General features: G+C 58.2%; 1 protein-coding gene across 1 annotated transcript; it reads left to right on the top strand.

The window, feature by feature from the left end:
• The first annotated feature begins 9500 nt into the window (after positions 1 to 9500).
• On the top strand, positions 9501 to 17853 carry RBP3 (retinol binding protein 3). Its single transcript, XM_025435444.2, has 4 exons — positions 9501 to 12548; positions 14064 to 14254; positions 15971 to 16113; positions 17453 to 17853. Exons 1-4 carry the CDS (start codon positions 9501 to 9503, stop codon positions 17851 to 17853), a joined length of 3783 nt encoding a protein of 1260 aa, XP_025291229.1.
• Positions 17854 to 19329: the final 1476 nt, after the last annotated feature.

Genomic DNA, 19329 nt, shown 5'->3' with positions numbered 1-19329 from the left:
CACACAGCACACATAACACACCACACACGTGTACACATCACAGAGTCGTGCACGAACACACACACCTACATGCCTTTGACCCAAAGATCAGCAAAATTGGGCAGCCCGGGTGGCTCAGCGTTTAGCGCCTGCCTTCGGCCAAAGATCAGCAAAATTGCCGGGACTTTCCGATACATTGGCAACTTGTGAAACTGCAATAAATCTCGGAGGAGGGGCCCGTCTTCCGGGCAAACTGAAAAAAAGGCAGGAGGAGAGGAAAAGAAGCGCTAGGACAGTATAGTCCGGCTTCTCCTCGGGGACAAAGTAGGGGGTCAAAGAGAGGATCAACCACCTGCAGGTGTTTGCGCTTGGCCTCATTTGTAATCACAGAAAAGCAAATGGAAACGACCTGAGGTTCCATCCTATACTCATTAGATTTGCAGACATGAAGCCATGTGGCTCTAGATAGAGCCCACGGGCATGGTGGGGGGTAAGGGGGGGCTGCCCGTGGTATCGGTCACCCTGGAGGACAGTTCAGCTGCATCCAAGAGAGTGGAGAGCTCTGGACACTCCTCTCCTTCATACCCATTCTACAGACAGCTACACGTAAGGGCTCAGAGCAAGTGCTGCACAAGGCAACCATGAGACACCCTGGTGAGACCTGGGCTGGGTGTCGGGTGCCACCTGGAGCCCCCTTCAGGATCGTCCCAGGAGTGGAAAGAAGTGCCTGCAAGGAATGACTCATCCAGGTTATATTCCCTCCTCAGGGCATCCTCCATCCAGTGACTGTGCACGGTATGAAGGCCTGGTGCCGCGCTTCAATTTGGGGTAACTCTTTTTTTAAAAGTAGGCTCCATGCTGCACATGTGCAGCTCAAGCTCATGATCATACGATCAAGACCTGCGCCTGAGATCAAGGGTTGAACACTCAACCACTCAACCGACGGAGCCATCCAGGCACCCCCAATTTGGGGTGACTCTTCAAGGGCCGTCGCCTCTGCAGAGCCTGCCTTGAGGTTGGCTGAGGTCCTGGTGACAGCTGTACCACATTGGACTTCTCTTTCTGTCCAACATCCTCGCCTCCCTGACGGGTGCAGCCCCCGGGTGCCTCCCTCAGCCATTCCGGCTCATTCTGGTTCTCCAGGAACCTGACCTGCGACAGACCGAATATCCATCGGTGGAGAATAGTTAACAAAAAGAGGGTCCGTGCGTATGGTGAAGCGATGAGAGCAATCAAAAGGCCAACTAGTTGATGACCAGTATGGTTAGAAATCAAAAATACAAGGCTGAGCGAAGAAAGCAAGTGGCAGAGTCAGATATGCAGCATAGTGATGCGAGTCACTCCAATAAAAACCCATCGAGGGTCACGCTGACACACTAGTTTATAAAAGGACTAGGATACACAGCAAATAGCAGAAAGGTGAGGAATATAAAAAAAAAAACCTTCTTTATCTGTAAAGGTCTTTTTTTTCTTCTGTGATTAAAAAAAAACGAGAACAATGAAGAAAGGACACATACACAGTGAATAAACTGAGGTTGAGCGTGTTGGTTTGGGGGGGTTAAGATAGGACATGGAGGTGCAGCGTCCCCTGGAGCTCAGAGCTGGGCGGTGAGTTCGTGAGCTCCGTGGCTGTCCCAGGGCCCCAGGGCCGTGCCCACGTCCGGAGGCCACCCGGGCGCCTCCTGGAGCCCGCAGGCCCCTCCGCGTGGGTGCCGGGCTCTGCTCCGCAGCTGGACAAGGCTCCGGCCAGGCAGCCGCCCAGGGCCTGGCACGCGGAACAGGAGGCCTGGAAGGACACCACGGCCGAGCAGTGCCACGTCTCAGGGCCACCAGGGGAAACTGTCACGCACCGACGGGCTGGCAGGGTCGCCTCGGGCCGCAGCTCGCTCCCGTCACGAGGTACTGAAAGGACATGGCAAGGCCCTATATTCGATCGAGACTTCCACTCCTGGAAACGGAAGCAGTGTCAGCAGGAAGAGCGTCACCTGGAAGCTCCTGGCAGATCCGTGCCCACGACAGCGGGCAGCAGGACGGCTGCGATGAGCGGCAGCAAGTGCGGGTCCCAGCCGACCAGCCAAAGCCCAGACCCGTCCAGCGGCCCTGAGGGTGGGGCTCTGGGGCCACCCGCCCTCCCGAAGCCCAGGGAGTGGCACCGGCCGATGCCATCTGTCCGGGGCATTCCCGGGCCTCCGCGGACGTGGATGAGTGTGCACGGCGTGGTGGCTGCACGGGTCTGATAATGCAGACACAGCAGAGGAGCCAGCTCCCAGGCCCCCATGGCGGTTCCCACATTAAAAGCTCCCTGCCCGCCGGAGCACCCAGGGGTACGCGTCCCTAACACTGATAGTTTCATGAAGCCCCATCGAGCACCCCATCTTCAGATGATGAATGTGCTCATCGGACCTGCAGAAATACCTTCCACCGGCGGGCATCCACGAGCTTGTCCTTAAGAAACCGCGCTGCCATTAAGGCCGAATGTGAGCTGCTTTACATTCACTTCCCGTGTTCTGCCTCTGATTGTTTTTGTCTTTCCCTCTCTCTTTGTTTACAGTAAGTATCATTTGTTGGGAGAGATTTAAATAAAACGGAGAAAGAGAAAGACGTGGGATTTAGAGGAGGCAGGTGGTATCGCCAAGGAGACAGCAGCAGCCGGGCCGATGGAGGATAGAAGGCAGAGGGTCCTTTAGAGAGACAGACCCGGGACTTCAGTGAGATGCCTTGACACAGAGCGTAAGGGCTGTTGGCCTTATCTAATAGGATCTCAAGCCTGGCTCAGCCCTGTGGTGGGTGCAGACCCCAAAACATGGCCATGACCTAATCCCTAGACTCTGAGTGTGGCCCTAGGGGACACAGAGGGGCACTATCACCTTAGTGGCTAAAGATGTGATGAAGGATTTGGAGGGGTGGACCATACTCTGGATTATCCAGGCGCAAATGTGAGCACACAGATGTACACACATATCCGTGTGTACCCACAGGCACAGTCATGTACACACACACACACAAAGGCCAGCACAGACCATCCTCACGAGTTAGCCTCGCCCATGTTCTGGGCCAAACGCCGAATTGCCGCGTCTGGGGGAAAGCTGAGGATAGAAGGTGATGGAGCAAACTCTCACAGGAACCCCAAAGAGAGAAGGCCCTTCTAACCCAAGCGCGGTCCTCGGAGGCCTCGGCAGGGCACAGAGACGAGCGAGCCCAAGCCCTTCGGGACATCTGGGGAAAGTGGGCCGAGAAAGTCTGCGTCTAACTTCACGTCTAGTGAGATAAAAATGCAGGGGCAATAGGATGCGGAATTTGTATTTTAGAGAAATTCAAGTCATTTGCAGCATATATTTGTGGTCAATGAAACTATTTTTTCTGGAACCTGCTTGTAGAATACTCAAGTGTCCTCTGAGCCTTGGGTGTTCTCAGAACAAAAGGAAAGGCCTCGTGTAGATGTGGGGACTGAACACCTTTTTGGAGCTAGTTTTCAGTACAGTTTTCACTTGGCTACTTACTGTGCCCTTGGAGAAGAACTCTGACCTCTCCAGGACCCAATTTCTTCACCTATAAGATGGGAATAATATCACCTGTGGTGGTTAATTTTTATGTCAAGAAAGCTTGGGGCCAAGCTGTTTGCTCAAACACTAGTCTAGATGTTGCTGTGAAGATATCTATGGATGTGATTAATATCTATTGTCAGTTGACTTTAGGTAAAACAGATTATCCTCTATAATGTGGGTAGGCCTCATGCAATGAGTTGAAGGCCTGACGAGGAAAGACTGAGGTTTCCCAAAGAAGAAGAAATTCTGCCTCAAGACAGCAACGTAGAAACGCTGCCTCAGTTTCTAGCCTGCTGGGGCTGGTACTACAAATTCCAGACTTGTGATCCCATACAATTGTGCAAGCCAGCCAATTTCTTAAAAATAAATCATCTTTGGGGATCCCTGGGTGGCTCAGTGGTTTGGCGCCTGCCTTCGGCCCAGGCCGTGACCCCGGGGTCCTGAGATCAAGTCCCACGTCGGGCTCCCTGCATGGGGCCTGCTTCTCCCTCTGCCTATGTCTCTGCCTCAATCTCTCTCTTTGTGTCTCTCATGAATTAATAATAAAAAGAAATTATTAAAAAAATCATCTTTATTACCTATCTAACTCTATTTTGTTCCTTGGGTCCACTTCTGAAGATCAAAGGAGAAAGTACTGGGACTACCGGATTTCTACAAGCAAAAGAATGACGTTGTACCCCTACCTCACATCATACACAAAGATTAACTCAGAATGGATCAAAGACCTAAATATAGGAGGTAAAACTATAAACCTCTTAAAGAAAAAATAAAGAGATAAGTTTTCATGACTTGGGTTTGGCAAAGGATTTTAGGTATGACACCAAAAGCAAGAACAACAAAAGAAAAACTAGGTAAACTGGGCATCATCAAAATTTAAAAAAAAAAAAAAAAATTAAGAGGGAGAGAGCTCATTTGAGCAGGGAGGCAGGAAGAGGCAGAGGGAGAAGGAGACAGAACATCTTAAGTAGGTTCCATGCCCAGTGCAGAGCCCGACCTGGGACTCAACCTCAAGATTCTGAGATCATGACCTGAGCTGAAACCAAGAGTTGGACGCTTAAAAAATAGAGCCACCAAGGTGCCCCAAAATTTTTTAAAAATTTACAATTCAAAGGATGCCATCAAGAAAGTGAAAAGATAACCCACAGAATAGGAGGGAGTATTTGTAAATCATGTATTTGATAAGGGACTTGTACCTAGAACATACAGAGAACCCTTATAACTTAATAATTAAGGACAAATGATCTAATTTTTTTGACAAATTACCAAATTTAAAAATGGGGCAAATAAATAAATAAATAAACAAATAAATAAATAAAAATAAAAGTCTGACCCTACATACCAATCGTTGCCATTGATGTAGAGGAATTGGAAATCTCACACGCTGCTGATATATGTTTAGGTTTCAGAAAACTGGCTATTTGTTAAAATGCTAAACATGCATTTCTGTCCTACTGAAAATAAAACCATGTATCCAGGCAGAGACTTATACTTAAAACTTAGAACACTGACTGCAGCTGCATTTGTAACAGTTCTATACGGAAGCAAGCTGCAGGTCCATCAATCCATGAGTGGATAACAGATTGTGGTATATCTATATCATGGAATACTACTCAGCAATGAAATAAATAAAATAATGGTGCCCTCAACAACATAGATGAGTTTCAAAGTCACTATGCTGAGTAAGGGAAGATAAGGAGAAAAAAAAACACATGTAATTCCTTTTAAAATTCTGAAAAATGAGTAGTAATCTGCTGGTGACAGAAGGCAAATCAGTGTTTGCTGGGAGATGAAGATACAAAGGGGACTGGGTAACAAAGAAGCACGAGAAAATGTTGAGGGTGAGGGTAATATACATTATCTTGATCTAGATGGTAGTTCCATAGGTGAATACACATGTCAAAACTCACCATATTGTACACTTCAAATATGAGCAGTTCAGTGTATGTCAGTTATATATCAATTAAGTTGTTTAAAAGAAAACAGAAAAAATACACATTTGTTGGATAATTTAAAAGTTACTGAAAATATGATGAAGAAAAGAAGTGAGTAAGTGCACATACTCTTTGATTCAGTGAGCCCAGTTTTGGGAATTGACAGAAACAAGAAGCACTAGTCCTTAAGAACCCATGTTTGAGAACATTTATAACAATATTGTGTATAGAGGCAAAAACAGAAACAATTTAAAATATTTCTCACTAGGAGAACAGATCAGTAAATTATCAAGGACTACAACGCAGCCATTAAAAGGATGAACTTCATGTGCTGCAACACTGAGGGTGTTTCTGCTGTATGTTTAAGTAAGTCAAACAAAAGACAAATTACCATGTATACACAGTATGGTCACTATGTGTATATAGATGACACTGGATGGATGGACAGATGGATGGATGGATGAATGGATGGGTGGATGGATGGATGGATAGATGATGGATGGATGGATGGATGGATGGATGGATGGCGGATGGGTATAGACAATGCACCTCCTACATATGTGCTTTCATGTAAGAACACAGAGAGAGGTGAGGACAGCTATACATTAAACATTATGTATGTACAGTGCACATTATTGGCTGGTTGGAATGGCTTTGGAAAAAGATATAAAAATGAGTATGTTTTAGTCTTATTATTAAGAAAAAGGATTAAAATCAAATGAAGACAGGATTCTGCTTGTCTTGAAATGCATCCAAAAAATATATTGGTTTGAGGTTTAGAGCAAGAGTAGGAGAGAGAGAGGTGAGATAAGGAAAGGTAATGAATGCCAATGTTAGAATCTAAGGATGTGGATATTTGCTGTACTGCTTGAAAATGTCCATAAAGAACATTGAGGGAGAGGCAGACATTAAACAATGGACGGATGGACGGATGGATGGTGGATGGATGGATGGATAGATGGTGGATGGATGGATGGATGGATGGTGGATGGATGGATGGACGGATGGATGATGGAAGGATGGATGGATGGTGGATGGATGGATATAGATGGTGGATGGATGGATGGATGGATGGTGGATGGATGGTGGATGGATGGATGGATGGTGGATGGATGGATATAGATGGTGGATGGATGGATGGATGGATGGATGGATAGATGGATGGATGGTGGATGGATGGATGGATGGATGGATGGATGGTGAATGGATGGATGGATGGATGGATGGATGGAGAGATGGATGGATGGATGGATGGATGGTGGATGGATGGAGGATGGATGGATGGATGGAGAGATGGATGGATGGTGGATGGATGGATGGATGGATGGATGGAGAGATGGATGGATGGATGGATGGATGGTGGATGGATGGAGGATGGATGGATGGATGGAGAGATGGATGGATGGTGGATGGATGGATGGATGGATGGATGGATGGATGATGGATGGATGGCTAGAGAGACAAGGTCTCTGCCCACAGCAAAAAAGTGAGTCTGTATTGCAGCAGGCGACTGGCTCCTTCCTGGGTTGCCCGGGCCCCAGGCATGTTCCGCAGATCGTTCCAGTAGCACACCTTCCATGCTTGGTCCCCCTTTTAATCTGATGCTTGGTTCTCTGCAGGTTGTGCTCTGGAGTGAACACCAGGCCGGGGCTTCCCTCGGGTATACAAACTCTCCAGACACAGAGAAGCCCATGGAAGGTTTGGGGCCTCAGCAGTGCTCCCTATACCAGGGCCTCGAGGGCAACCCTGCCTGCCGGGGGATCTCTCCCCACCCCCACAGGGGAGTTCTGATCACAGGCTGCCTTTCACCAACTCCTGCTCCGTCGTCAGCTTCTTCGTTACACCTGCCAACACTGTTGCAACAACACTGTGACGCTTTCCCTTTTCCCATTTCCCTTCTGAGGAAGCCAAGGCACAGAGCAGTCATGTTACTTCATCCGGGTCTCTACCCAGGAAGCAGCAGGATACCAGGGAGGTGGGAGGCTCCCAAGCCTGCACTCTTGACATCTGCTCACGTAGCTGTTTGTGCCAATGGTGGGAACACAGGGCCTCTGACTTCATCCCAACTCCAAAATCCACCCGGAGATCACAGGGAGTGCTCTGTGACCCCCTCGGCCCCCAGCTAGCAGGGGCTGGATGGGAAGGGGTAGAGCTCCTCCCCTCCCGGCTTGCACTGTGGACCTACCTGGGGCATGCTCTCCTTAGCCACTGCCCAGTGCTTACGCTCCCCCTCACGTGGGGACCAAAATATCCCTGGCTCCTGGACAGTTTGGAGAACTCTGGGACAGAATTTTCTCCCACAGGCCTCTGGCCACACCCACAGGAGGACACATCACGTCTCCTTGCAGGCACGGAGTCTGCCCCCCCGGGTGACTTACGACAGACCCCATTCTGTCTTCCACGTCCTCCTCGGGGCTCTGGGCCAACCAACCCCACAAATCGGGGCCCAGTAATGGCTCCAGGCAGCCCATCCTGACACCACATTTTAAGACAAGTCCAGGAGAAGCGCTTTCCCCAAAGAAGGACTTTTTCCTGGTCATCTTTATCCTCTGGCCTTCCTGGTCGGGAGGCTTTGCCTGAGCCCAGGCCATGACAGAGAAGGCCCAGGGCGGCAAATCCGACGTGTGACTCCCCAGGAAAGGCAGGGCAGAGGCCTGGTCTTCCCAGTGAGGACTAAGGAGGCCTTCTTGCTGTGATAAATCAGGCTCACCTCATTGGCTGCAAACAGTGGAGTGATGGGACCATATGTCACTTGGGCATTAAACAAATCCTAATGAGCTAAAAATATGTTTGTTTTAGCTAATTGACCTCTTTGGCCTTCATAAACCACTTGGTAAACATCCCCAGATAATGATTCCCAGAGAGCGGATTGTGGTTCTCCCGGCTGCCCAGACGGCCCCCGACCCCGGGAACACCTCCCGCCCCCGCAGGGGTCCTGGACCCTGGGCTCCGTGGCAGGTTTTCTGGGGCTCTGCGCAAGTCCACGGCAAGCAGAACCCACCGCACTTCCACGCGAGGGAGCAGGAGCTGGAGGGAGCCTGAGAGTCCAGCCGTTCACCTGTGCCGGCCTGGGTGCCGGGCCCGCAGCCGCTCCCCTGTAAGCCATGGGCCACGGGCCTCCTCCGTAGCCAGGAGCAGGGACCCTGGTTAGGTGGCAGGGACAACCTCAGGGGACCCGGAAGCCCTGACCCCGTGGTGTCGGGAAGGCGGGCATCCCTCCCACTCACCGTATATGGCGCCGAGGTCCAGACATTGTATTCCTGCTGTTTGAAAGCTGGGGGCGGGGGGCGGGGAGAGGGTGCACAACAGTTCCCCGGATTCAGCAACACCCAGAAAGCAATCTCAAGCCCTGAAGTGGGTGGCCCCGCACCCTCAGCCTCGGCACTGCCTGAGCGGACTGCAGCCTGCCACCCCCCAGCTGCTCCTCCGTCCCCTGTCCCCCGCCCCCACCTGCTAGCTCCTGAGCTCTCCTCCCCCAGCTACTCGGCAGAGATCATCCACCATGGAGAACTTCCCAGCAATCCACACGATAGTGGGACACGTCCCTAAGGCCCCGGAGCCGAGGGTCACAGAGCCGGGCCCCCAGCGAGTTCTAGCTCCTTCCAGGGATGTGGCTCACCCCGCACGGTGGGGAAAACGCTATTTGCGGCAGGTCAGCAGCTCTATCTGCAAGGCTCTGGTGTACACTGTCACCCTGTGAAGCGCGGAGCCCAGTGCCTGGCATGGGGCGGAAACTCCGAGTCCACAGCAGTTTTCCAGGTGGCCGCGCACCGAGGTGGCACAGCTCGGTGAGATCCACGCGCCTTCTGGGTCAAACCGCCGCGGCCCCTGCTCCCCGGTCCCCGGGGCTGACGCGCTTGAATTAGACGGGATTAAAGGCTTACTGGAGCTGCAAGCCGCACCCCAACTCCCGAGTTTAGCCCCAGACCTTCTGTCCACCCGCTGAGAAGGACGAGGGAGGAAGGCGGCCACACGGGCAGCGCCGTGGCCTTGCGCACAGTCAAGGGAGCACCCGTGCAGGAGCCAGCTCTCCTTGTGGGTCCCCATGACGAGGGAATGGGCCCTGATCTTGTGCACGCTGCTCTGCAGCCTGGCTGGCCCCACGCACTTGTTCCAGCCCGGCCTGGTGCTGGACATGGCCAAGGTCCTCCTGGACAACTACTGCTTCCCAGAGAACCTGATGGGGATGCAGGATGCCATCGAGCAGGCCATCAAGAGCCGTGAGATCCTAGCCATCTCGGACCCCCAGACTCTGGCCCACGTGCTGACCACTGGGGTGCAGAACTCCTTGAACGACCCTCGCCTGGTCATCTCGTACGAGCCCAGCACCCTCGAGGCTCCCCGGCAAGTCCCGGCCCTCACCAACCTCACCCGGGAGGAACTGCTTGCCCGCCTGCAGAAGGGCATCCGCCACGAGGTGCTGGAGGGCAACGTGGGCTACCTGCGCGTGGACGACATCCCCGGCCAGGAGGTGGTGGACAAGCTGGGCAGCTTCCTGGTGGCCAGCGTCTGGAGGAAGCTCATGGGCACCTCTGCCCTGGTGCTGGACCTCCGGCACTGCACGGGCGGCCACATTTCTGGCATCCCCTACGTCGTCTCCTACCTGCACCCAGGGAACACGGTTCTGCATGTGGATACCATCTACGACCGCCCCTCCAACACCACCACTGAGATCTGGACCCTGCCCCAGGTCCTGGGGGAAAGGTACAGCGCTGACAAGGACGTGGTGGTCCTCACCAGCGGCCACACGGGCGGCGTGGCGGAGGACGTCACTTACATCCTCAAGCAGATGCGCCGGGCCATCGTGGTGGGCGAGCGGACTGTCGGGGGGGCCCTGGACCTCCAGAAGCTGAGGATAGGCCAGTCCGATTTCTTCCTCACCGTGCCCGTGTCCAGGTCCCTGGGGCCCCTGGGAGGGGGCAGCGAGACGTGGGAGGGCAGCGGGGTACTGCCCTGTGTGGGGACGCCAGCCGAGCAGGCCCTGGAGAAAGCCCTGGCCATCCTGACCCTGCGCCGCGCCCTGCCCAGCATAGTGCAGCGCCTGCAGGAGGCCCTGCAGGCTTACTACACACTGGTGGACCGCGTGCCCGCCCTGCTGCACCACCTGGCCAGTATGGACTTCTCCGCCGTGGTCTCCAGGGAGGACCTGGTCACCAAGCTCAATGCTGGTCTGCAGACCGTGTCTGAGGACCCCAGGCTCCTGGTGCGGGCCGTGAGGCCCAGGGAGGGCCCTTTGGGGCCCGAGGCGGGGGACGACGACCCGCCGGAGGCGGTGCCCACGGTGCCGGACGACGAGGCTGGCCGCCGGGCCCTGGTGGACTCCATGTTCCAAACGTCCGTGCTGCCGGGCAATGTGGGCTACCTCCGCTTCGACAGCTTCGCGGCCGCCCCAGTGCTGGAGGTGCTGAGCCCGTATGTGGCGCGCCAGGTGTGGGAGCCGCTGCAGGACACAGAGCACCTCATCGTGGACCTGCGCCAGAACCCCGGGGGGCCGTCCTCGGCCGTGCCCCTGCTCCTCTCCTACTTCCAGGGCCCCGACAGCGGCGCCGTGCGCCTCTTCACCACCTACGACCGGCGCACCAACGTCACGCAGGAGCACTTCAGCCGCGTGGAGCTGCCGGGCCGGCGCTACCCCACCCAGCGCGGGGTGTATCTGCTCACCAGCCACCGCACGGCCACGGCCGCCGAGGAGCTGGCCTTCCTCCTGCAGTCGCTGGGCTGGGCCACGCTGGTGGGCGAGATCACGGCGGGCAGCCTGCTACACACGCGCACGGTGCCACTGCTGGAGACGCCAGAGGGCGACCTGGTGCTCACCGTGCCCGTGCTCACCTTCATCGACAACCACGGCGAGTGCTGGCTGGGGGGCGGTGTGGTGCCCGACGCCATCGTGCTGGCGGAGGAGGCCCTGGACAGGGCCCAGGAAGTGCTGGAGTTCCACCGCAGCCTGGAGGCCTTGGTGGAGGGCACAGGGCACCTGGTGGAGGCTCACTACGCGCGGCCCGAGGTGGTTGGACAGACCAGCGCCCTGCTGCGGGCCAAGCTGGCGCGGGGGGCCTACCGCACGGCGGTGGACCTGGAGTCCCTGGCCTCGCAGCTCACGGCCGACCTGCAGGAGATGTCGGGGGACCACCGCCTGCTCGTGTTCCACAGCCCCGGGGAGATGGTGGCCGAGGAGGCGCCCCCCCCGCCCCCCGTCGTGCCATCCCCGGAGGAGGTGTCCTACCTCATCGAAGCCCTGTTCAAAACCGAGGTGCTGCCCGGCCGGCTGGGCTACCTGCGCTTCGACGCCATGGCGGAGCTGGAGACGGTCAAGGCCATCGGGCCGCAGCTGGTGCAGCTGGTGTGGCAGGGGCTAGTGGACACGGCCGCACTGGTCGTCGACCTGCGCTTCAACCCCGGGAGCTACTCCACGGCGGTGCCGCTGCTCTGCTCCTACTTCTTCGAGGCGGAGCCCCGCCAGCACCTCTACTCCGTCTTCGACCGGGCCACCTCGAGGGTCACGGAAGTGTGGACCCTGCCGCAGGTGGCGGGTCGACGCTACGGCCCCCACAAGGACGTCTACATCCTCATGAGCCACATCAGCGGGTCGGCGGCCGAGGCTTTTGCCCACACCATGCAGGACCTGCAGCGGGCCACAGTCATCGGGGAGCCCACGGCCGGGGGCGCGCTCTCGGTGGGCATCTACCAGGTGGGCAGCAGCCCCCTGTACGCCTCCATGCCCACGCAGATGGCCCTGAGCGCCAGCACGGGCGAGGCCTGGGACCTGGCCGGGGTGGAGCCCGACATCGCCGTGCCCATGAGTGAGGCCCTGTCCACTGCCCGGGACATAGTGGCCCTGCGAGCCAAGGTGCCCACCGTGCTACAGACCACGGGCAAGCTGGTGGCCGACAACTACGCCTCCCCGGAGCTGGGGGCCAAGGTGGCGGCTAAGCTGAGCCGCCTGCAGAGCCGCTATTCCCGGGTGACCTCCGAGGGCGCGCTGGCGGAGATGCTGGCGGCCGACCTGCAGATGCTGTCCGGAGACCCGCACCTGAAGACGGCCCACATCCCCGAGGATGCCAAGGACCGCATCCCCGGGATCGTGCCCATGCAGGTGAGACACGCGGTCCCGGGGTGGCTGGTCCCGTCCACGCGGGCAGGGCCCTGAGCACGGTGCCGGACCTGTGCAGGGTCCCAGTTCTCCCTGATGCATCTTTCCCTCCTGTCATCCTGTCACCCCGGCCTTGCATTCCCACCCCAGCTAGCGTTCCCACCAGCCCCCGCCCGCCCCAGGGGTGGCCTCGCGGGCGTGGAGCCCAACTCGGACATGCCCAGGGGCATGAGGGCGCAGTCCCCAGAACCCCGCAGCGCAGGTAGTTCCAGGCCCTCCGTGTCTGGGGCCCCGTGGGCACCGTCTGAGCGAGGCCCAGCTGGGCGGGAAGCTGAGTGATGTGCTGAGGGCCACGCGTTTGAAGCAGCAGAGCCCTCGGGGGGCATTGAGAGGGTAAACCGAGGTTGAGGGGTTTGTGGCTGGGAGGTTGACCACCCAGAGCACCCAGACCAGTGGCCAGACAAGCTGAGGGTGCCCTGAGCACCCCACCAGCTACAAGCCCCAAGCTTCATCGAAAAGCAGCATCCAGGGCATCTTGGCGCGCAGTCTGCCGTCTAGCAGGTCACTGCCCGGTCAGGAGCAGGAGTGGCAGGGCGGGTCTGGGTGCAGGCATCTCACGCTGGGGGGCTGGGGGAGCTGTGGCCTCCCCAGTAGGGGAGAGAGGGAGCAGGGAGAGGGTTAGGGCAGGAGGGGAGCGGGCAGGCGGCTGCATTACGGAGGCCGCTGCCCCCACGGAGCCCGTGGGGCCCTAATGCGTGGGGAAGGACCCAGAGCCGCCACCCGCGGATGGGACCGAGCAGCTGCTGGCCTCATGGGGACGTGGACCCTGACACAGAGAGACTCGGGGTGTGGGTGGCAGGCCCTGGAGGCCGGGCTCCCCGCACACCGCCTGCAGAGCCCGGGTCCGCCCGCGTCCCCCCGTGTCTGGCGCAGCCAGGAGGAGGCCCCGGGGACGCGGAGCCCTGTTCGTGCCAGCACCGTGCCAAGCTCACAGGGCCCGGCTTCCGAGCCAGGCCTCGTCCCTTCCCCGTGTGGTCAGGCCCACGCCCCGGAGTCACCTGCGGATTTGGCTTCTGGCGCCGCCACTTCCCGGCTGTGCGACGCTGGGAAGGGACCCGGTCTCTCTGGTCTCCTCACTGAGGGGATGCCCTGCGGAGATGCTTGGGGCTGCAGGTGAGCAGCTCACGGCCGAAGCCCTGCGGAAGACCTGGGGCCCCGCTGCCCCGGGAGGAGAGGAGGACGAACACAGAGACACCAGGAAGCACCTGCCGGGGGCGGGGGTGGGGTGGGGGTCAGAGTGGAGGCTGCACCTGGGCCTCGCGTGTGGGCACCCTCTGCGGGGGCCAGCCAGCCGAAGCCTACCAACCTCGAGCCACATCCCAGGTGACCTCCCAGAAGCCGCCCGCCCACCCGGGCCCCTGCCGGGCCTCACTCCCCAGTGTCTCTCAGGTAGAGGACGCGGGGTGAACCTGTGCCCGGGCTGAGTGGAGCCCCGCAGCCCCTGCCCTGCTCTTGCAGATTCCCTCCCCTGAAGTCTTCGAGGACCTCATCAAGTTCTCCTTTCACACTAACGTGTTTGAGGACAACGTCGGCTACCTGAGGTTCGACATGTTTGGGGACTGCGAGCTGCTCACCCAGGTGTCAGAGCTGCTGGTGGAGCACGTTTGGAAGAAGATCGTGCACACAGATGCCATGATTATCGACATGAGGTCAGAGTCAGGGGGACGGAGGTGTCTGGGCCTGGGGTCTGGCTTCGCCGGAGGAGGGAGTCCCTGCAGGGGGGCTTCCCAAGCTCCTCTGATGATCGCAGGGTTACCTCCATCACTGGGCTACTTATTGACTCCCAGACTTGCCTAGACAGAGGACCCAGGAGAGCGATGGGGAAGGGGAGACCTCGAGAGCAGAGCCTGGGCCCCCACACCATCCACTGAACCCAGAGCCGGGGGAGGAGGGACACCTAGTCACCTGTGCCCTTGAGGCCTCATCCGGGTGATTCCGATGACCCACCGTGGCTGGGACAGCCAGGCCACCACATCCAGTTGTGCCCCTCACGTCACACAAAATCAGCCCGGGACCGCCTGGGTCAGGAGAAGCACAAAGCCCGAGTCCCAGGCACAATCTCCAAATCAGCCACAATTGTTGCAAAGAGAATTCTTTGTATCACAAAATGACTGTTGGAGGGATGCTTCCTCCTAGAGGGAGTGGAAGCAGGTTCCCCACCACGTCTGCCCCGCGGGGACCAGGCCCAGGCCTCCGTGATGTTCCCGGGGCATGCGCCAGGGCACGGGGTGGAACCCCAAGCCAGCTGCAGGAGCGAGGTTGCTCAGCCACGGTTCTTGTCGGGACCAGGGGCCCCAGATCTCAGAGGCTTGTTCTCCCTGAAGAGGGACCTTGGGGTGCTCTGCGTGTGCGTGTGCGCGCATGTGCACGTGGCCATGTGCGTGTCCAGGGCCCGTGTTTGTGGGCTCCTGCAGGAACCCCTGAAGGCTTTATCCTTCAAACACTTTTACTGGACGTGCCGACGATGCTCATGCTCAGTGCCCTTCTGTTGACTGTGTGGCCGTCCTGGTAAAAGAGGAAGTGGCCCAGCCTTCAGGTGGGCTTTGCTTAAAAAACCCTTCCAACCTGAGGTTTGAGGGTTCAGAGGCTGAGGCCGCAGGCCTTACACCCTGCGGGGCCACCCTGGGCCACCAACCAGAAGACACTCCTAACATATCACCAGCCCGCTTCTTGTTCCCAGATGAGACGGGCACGGCGTCCCCCGAGCGGGGCTGTCCCCTGCCCTCTGCTCCTGCCCAACGTGGTTCCCCAGGCCTGAGGCTCTGGGTTGCCCTGGGGAACACGCCCAGTGGTTTGTGGGATCATGGAGAATGCAGCTGGGGAAGGCGACAGGGGGCAGGACAGCAGCCACGGTTGTAGGCGAGGGAAATCCATCGCCAGTGTCGGGACCGCAGGGCCGGTCAGAGCCCCCAGTGTAATGCATAACAGTGGGCATCGCATAATGTATTAACCGCGATCAGAAGGGGCAGGTATTGGGGATGCCTGGGTGGCTCAGCGGTTAGCGCTGCCTTCGGCCCAGGGCGTGACCCCGGGGTCACGGGATCGAGTCCCGCATTGCTCCTGTATGGAGCCTGCTGCTCCCTCTGCCTGTGTCTCTGCCTCTCTCTCTCTCCCTCTCTCTGTCTATCATGAATAAATAAATAAAAATCTTAAAAAAAAGGGGGGGCATGTATGACCCTCGACATTTTCTACACAAACATGACCGCAAGGAGACTTGAACTCTGGGAAATGCCAACAAGGGAACCTGCGGGAGGGCAACGGGGCATTAGGACGGGGCACTGCGGGCAAAGCTCCAGGCTCCCGGGGGGAACGTGGGGCCGCCCCATCAGCCCCTGCCCCCAGCGGTCCCACTTCTCTCCCCGCAGGTTCAACATCGGCGGCCCCACCTCCTCCATCTCTGCCCTATGCTCCTACTTCTTCGATGAAGGGCCCCCAGTTCTGCTGGACAAGATCTACAGCCGGCCCAATGACTCTGTCAGTGAGCTCTGGACCCACTCCCGGCTCGCAGGTATGTGCAGAAGCCTTCCCCTTTCCTGTTCTTATTCTAGAAGCTTCTGGAATATCGGGGAGAGGAACGAATGATAGCTTGGGTGCAGGGAAAAATCTGGTAAGTGGAACATCAAGCGCCCGTCCGACGCTGTGCACTTTGCATACGATCCCAAATCCCTGCAAAGTGCTACCGTTACGCTTACTTTCTAGAGAAAAGGGAGTCTTAATTAGGTTGAGGATCTTAGCTAACATCGCCCGACGGATACGTGAAGGAGCCGGAATTTGAACACTGGTTTGTCTAAAACCAAAGTGCCCTCCATTCTCGCCCTGCAACCCTCAGCCTAGGGGACAAATGGGGAACCAGAAGGACCCCCGCCCATCGCACACCCCACAGGGCTTCTAACACGCATCCTGCCTGAGGTCCCCGCAGCAAGGAAGTTTGGGCACTGATGGCGTGTGCCGTGGGCCAGGGCAGCGGCCAGAGGGGCAGGTGCAACCCCGCACTCTCACGGCCCGATGTGGGCGACGGGCTCTCTCCGACGCCCTTGCCCTGCCTGATGAGCCAAGGAACCCACACTTGCATGAGACTAGGGCCAGGGGACCAACAGCGGGGGGTGCATGTGACCAGAAAATCACTTGTGCGCGTCCCTCCTGCGTGAGGATTGGAGGGGAGCTTCCAAGACATTCGTTCAGAACTATCGCAAAATGCAAATAAAAATCAGGACCAGGTGAATTGTAAATTCAAACACACACTCAAAACGCAGAGTTACAAACAGACCCAAGCCTGTGGACCACGGGGCCCTAGGACGGCGAGGTCTACCTTGCGAGCCACGCGTGGCCACTGAGCGCTGAGACGCGGCTCCTGCAAACGGAGATGTGACACGTGGAACGTGCACACCAGACTTTGAAGACTTTTCCACGGAAAAGTAAAGATATAAAATATCTCAAAGATTTTATTGATTATATTTTTCAGATAGACTTTTTTTTGGATATATTGAGTTACGTAGAACTTTATTAGAGTTCATCTCCTGTTTCTTTTCACTTGTTTGACACGACGGCGAGAACACCTCTGGTGACCTCTGTGGCCCCGGCTCCAGCTAGTGCCGCATTTGTGCAATGTGCACGGCCAGGGCAGGCACTCTCATTCCCCGTGGAGGAAGCACGTCCCCTCCCTGGGCTCGCATCCATGTCCTCACTTCACGGCCGTGGGCCAGGGGCTTGGAGGGGCAGCTGCCTGCGGACGCGGGGCCACAGGACGGAGTCGCAGGCCCTTCTCTGCGCGGGTCCGGGCAGCACGGGGACGCAGGGGCCCCGGGGACTGCCAGCCGGCTTGAAGGGCCCTGTCCTGTGTCTTGCAGGTGAGCGCTATGGCTCCAAGAAGAGCATGGCCATTCTGACGAGTGCGCTGACGGCTGGCGCCGCCGAGGAGTTCACCTACATCATGAAGAGACTGGGCCGGGCGCTGGTCGTCGGGGAGGTGACCAGCGGGGGCTGCCAGCCACCGCAGACCTACCACGTGGACGACACCCACCTGTACATCACCATCCCCACGGCCCGCTCGGTGGGGGCTGCGGACGGCGGCTCCTGGGAGGGGGTGGGCGTCGTGCCCGACGTGGCCGTGTCTGCTGACGCAGCGCTCGCCAGGGCCAAGGAGGCGCTGCAGCACCCCGCACGCAGAGCCCGGCGGAGCCCCAGGGCGCCCGGGACCTCCCGGCGACACACCAGGAGGGTGGCGGCCCTGGCCCGGGCTCCCGCCTGAGGCCAGGGGCAGCTCAGGGGCCTGCTGGGCTCCACCAGGCGGGGGGCGGGAGGCACGCCTGGGTCCACCCGAGGTCCCTCAGCCACCGCCAATGTCCCTGAGCGCCGGGGATGGGGAGCGCACCCTGCGGAGGCACCCCCTCCACGGGAGCTCTCGGGGCGGCGAAGTCGAGCCCCCACCCCCGCTTCTTAGCTGCCAAGCCCAGGCCCCCGGCAGCTCCAGCCACTGCATTGCACCGTGAGCTGCACACCCTGGCACACGCGCCACACTTCACATCTCCTGGTAGTAAAAAGAAACGGGTGAAATTTATTGCGATCGTGTGATTCCTTTCAGCTCCTCTCTGCGTAGTAGCGTCACTGCAGCCGCATTAAAGTCACCAGGAATGAGACGCTTTTGCAGGAGCCTTGAGGCGTGCCGTGTGGGCTGCACGTGCCACGCGCCCCCCTCGCCCGCACACGCCCGCTCACAGGCACCTGCAGCTGCTGGGTCCACGTGGACCGCGCGGCCCAGAGGCCAGGGAGCCCCCCCAGCTGCCGCGCCTCCTCCGCTTCCTGCCCTGGAAGCCTTTCTGGCCCCATCATGCTTCCCAGGGGCGGTGGCCACCCGGCTCCCCACTCGCCCTCGTCCCGGGTGCCAGCCACTTAGCACAGCACCTCCAGGCAGCAGCCGTTAGACACCCGAAGACAGGCCTCGTCTCACCCAGAACCCTCCCGGTCCAGCTCTGTACAGCAAGTCTGTCTTCCCTTCGCGGGTTCCTCCGTGGCCTTGTTCTCACCCAAAAGCAAGCTCTGGCACCACACGGCTCTGGGACCCAGCACAGCAGGCTAGGGGGAGCGCGGACCTGGGCGCCTGCCCTTCCTGACCAGTGCGCCCGTGGCTGCCCTGGCCACCAGATGCTCCCAGCCGACTGAGAAGCCAGCAGAGCCCAAGACCTCCTCCTCCGGAACCAAGCAGGCCCCAAGAGGAGATGAGGGCTCGAGGGCCACCTGGAGGAATGAGGCCCCAGCTGGCCCTGGGCACCCAGCCACCTTCCTCTGCTGGAAATCAGCAGCGACCCAGAAGTGAGAGATACCCGGGACCCCCAAGGTCACGGGGGGATGCGCAGTGGGGACACCCCCGGCCCCCGTCAGGGCTCTGAGAGCCGAGCTCCAGGATGTCTCGGTGAGGACACCAGGCCACGCCGCCCGAGTCCAGCCTGTAGCTGCCACCTCCCACTTCCCCCCGGAACCCCAAGCTAACCTCACCACCAACCCTCTAGTCACCAGCCACCTCCCCGGGTCCCACAAAGTTGTGGGTCCGAGCAGAGTCACCACGGATAGCGAGGGATTCACCACCTGGAAAACCTTTTACCAGTCCCGTCTCAACGGGACAATGGCTGGCACCCCGGCCCCTTCCCTTCTGCTGCGTTTGAGACTGAGTGCATGAGAGGACTTGAGCGGCAGGCTGCATACCTGGGATGCTGGGATCCCACCTTTT

Source organism: Canis lupus, chromosome 4, assembly GCF_003254725.2.
Source record: "Canis lupus dingo isolate Sandy chromosome 4, ASM325472v2, whole genome shotgun sequence".
NCBI lineage: Eukaryota > Metazoa > Chordata > Mammalia > Carnivora > Canidae > Canis > Canis lupus.
The sequence above is the reverse complement of the archived record's forward strand: the minus strand, read 5'-3'. Positions and strand labels throughout refer to the sequence as shown.

Excerpts from the sequence above, each read along its gene's own strand:
- RBP3 (XM_025435444.2), top strand. The coding sequence starts at position 9,501 with ATGACGAGGGAATGGGCCCTGATCTTGTGCACGCTGCTCTGCAGCCTG. Across the intron at positions 14,255-15,970 it reads GCCATGATTATCGACATGAG|GTTCAACATCGGCGGCCCCA; the intron begins GTCAGAGTCAGG and ends CTCTCCCCGCAG. Across the intron at positions 16,114-17,452 it reads GACCCACTCCCGGCTCGCAG|GTGAGCGCTATGGCTCCAAG; the intron begins GTATGTGCAGAA and ends TGTGTCTTGCAG.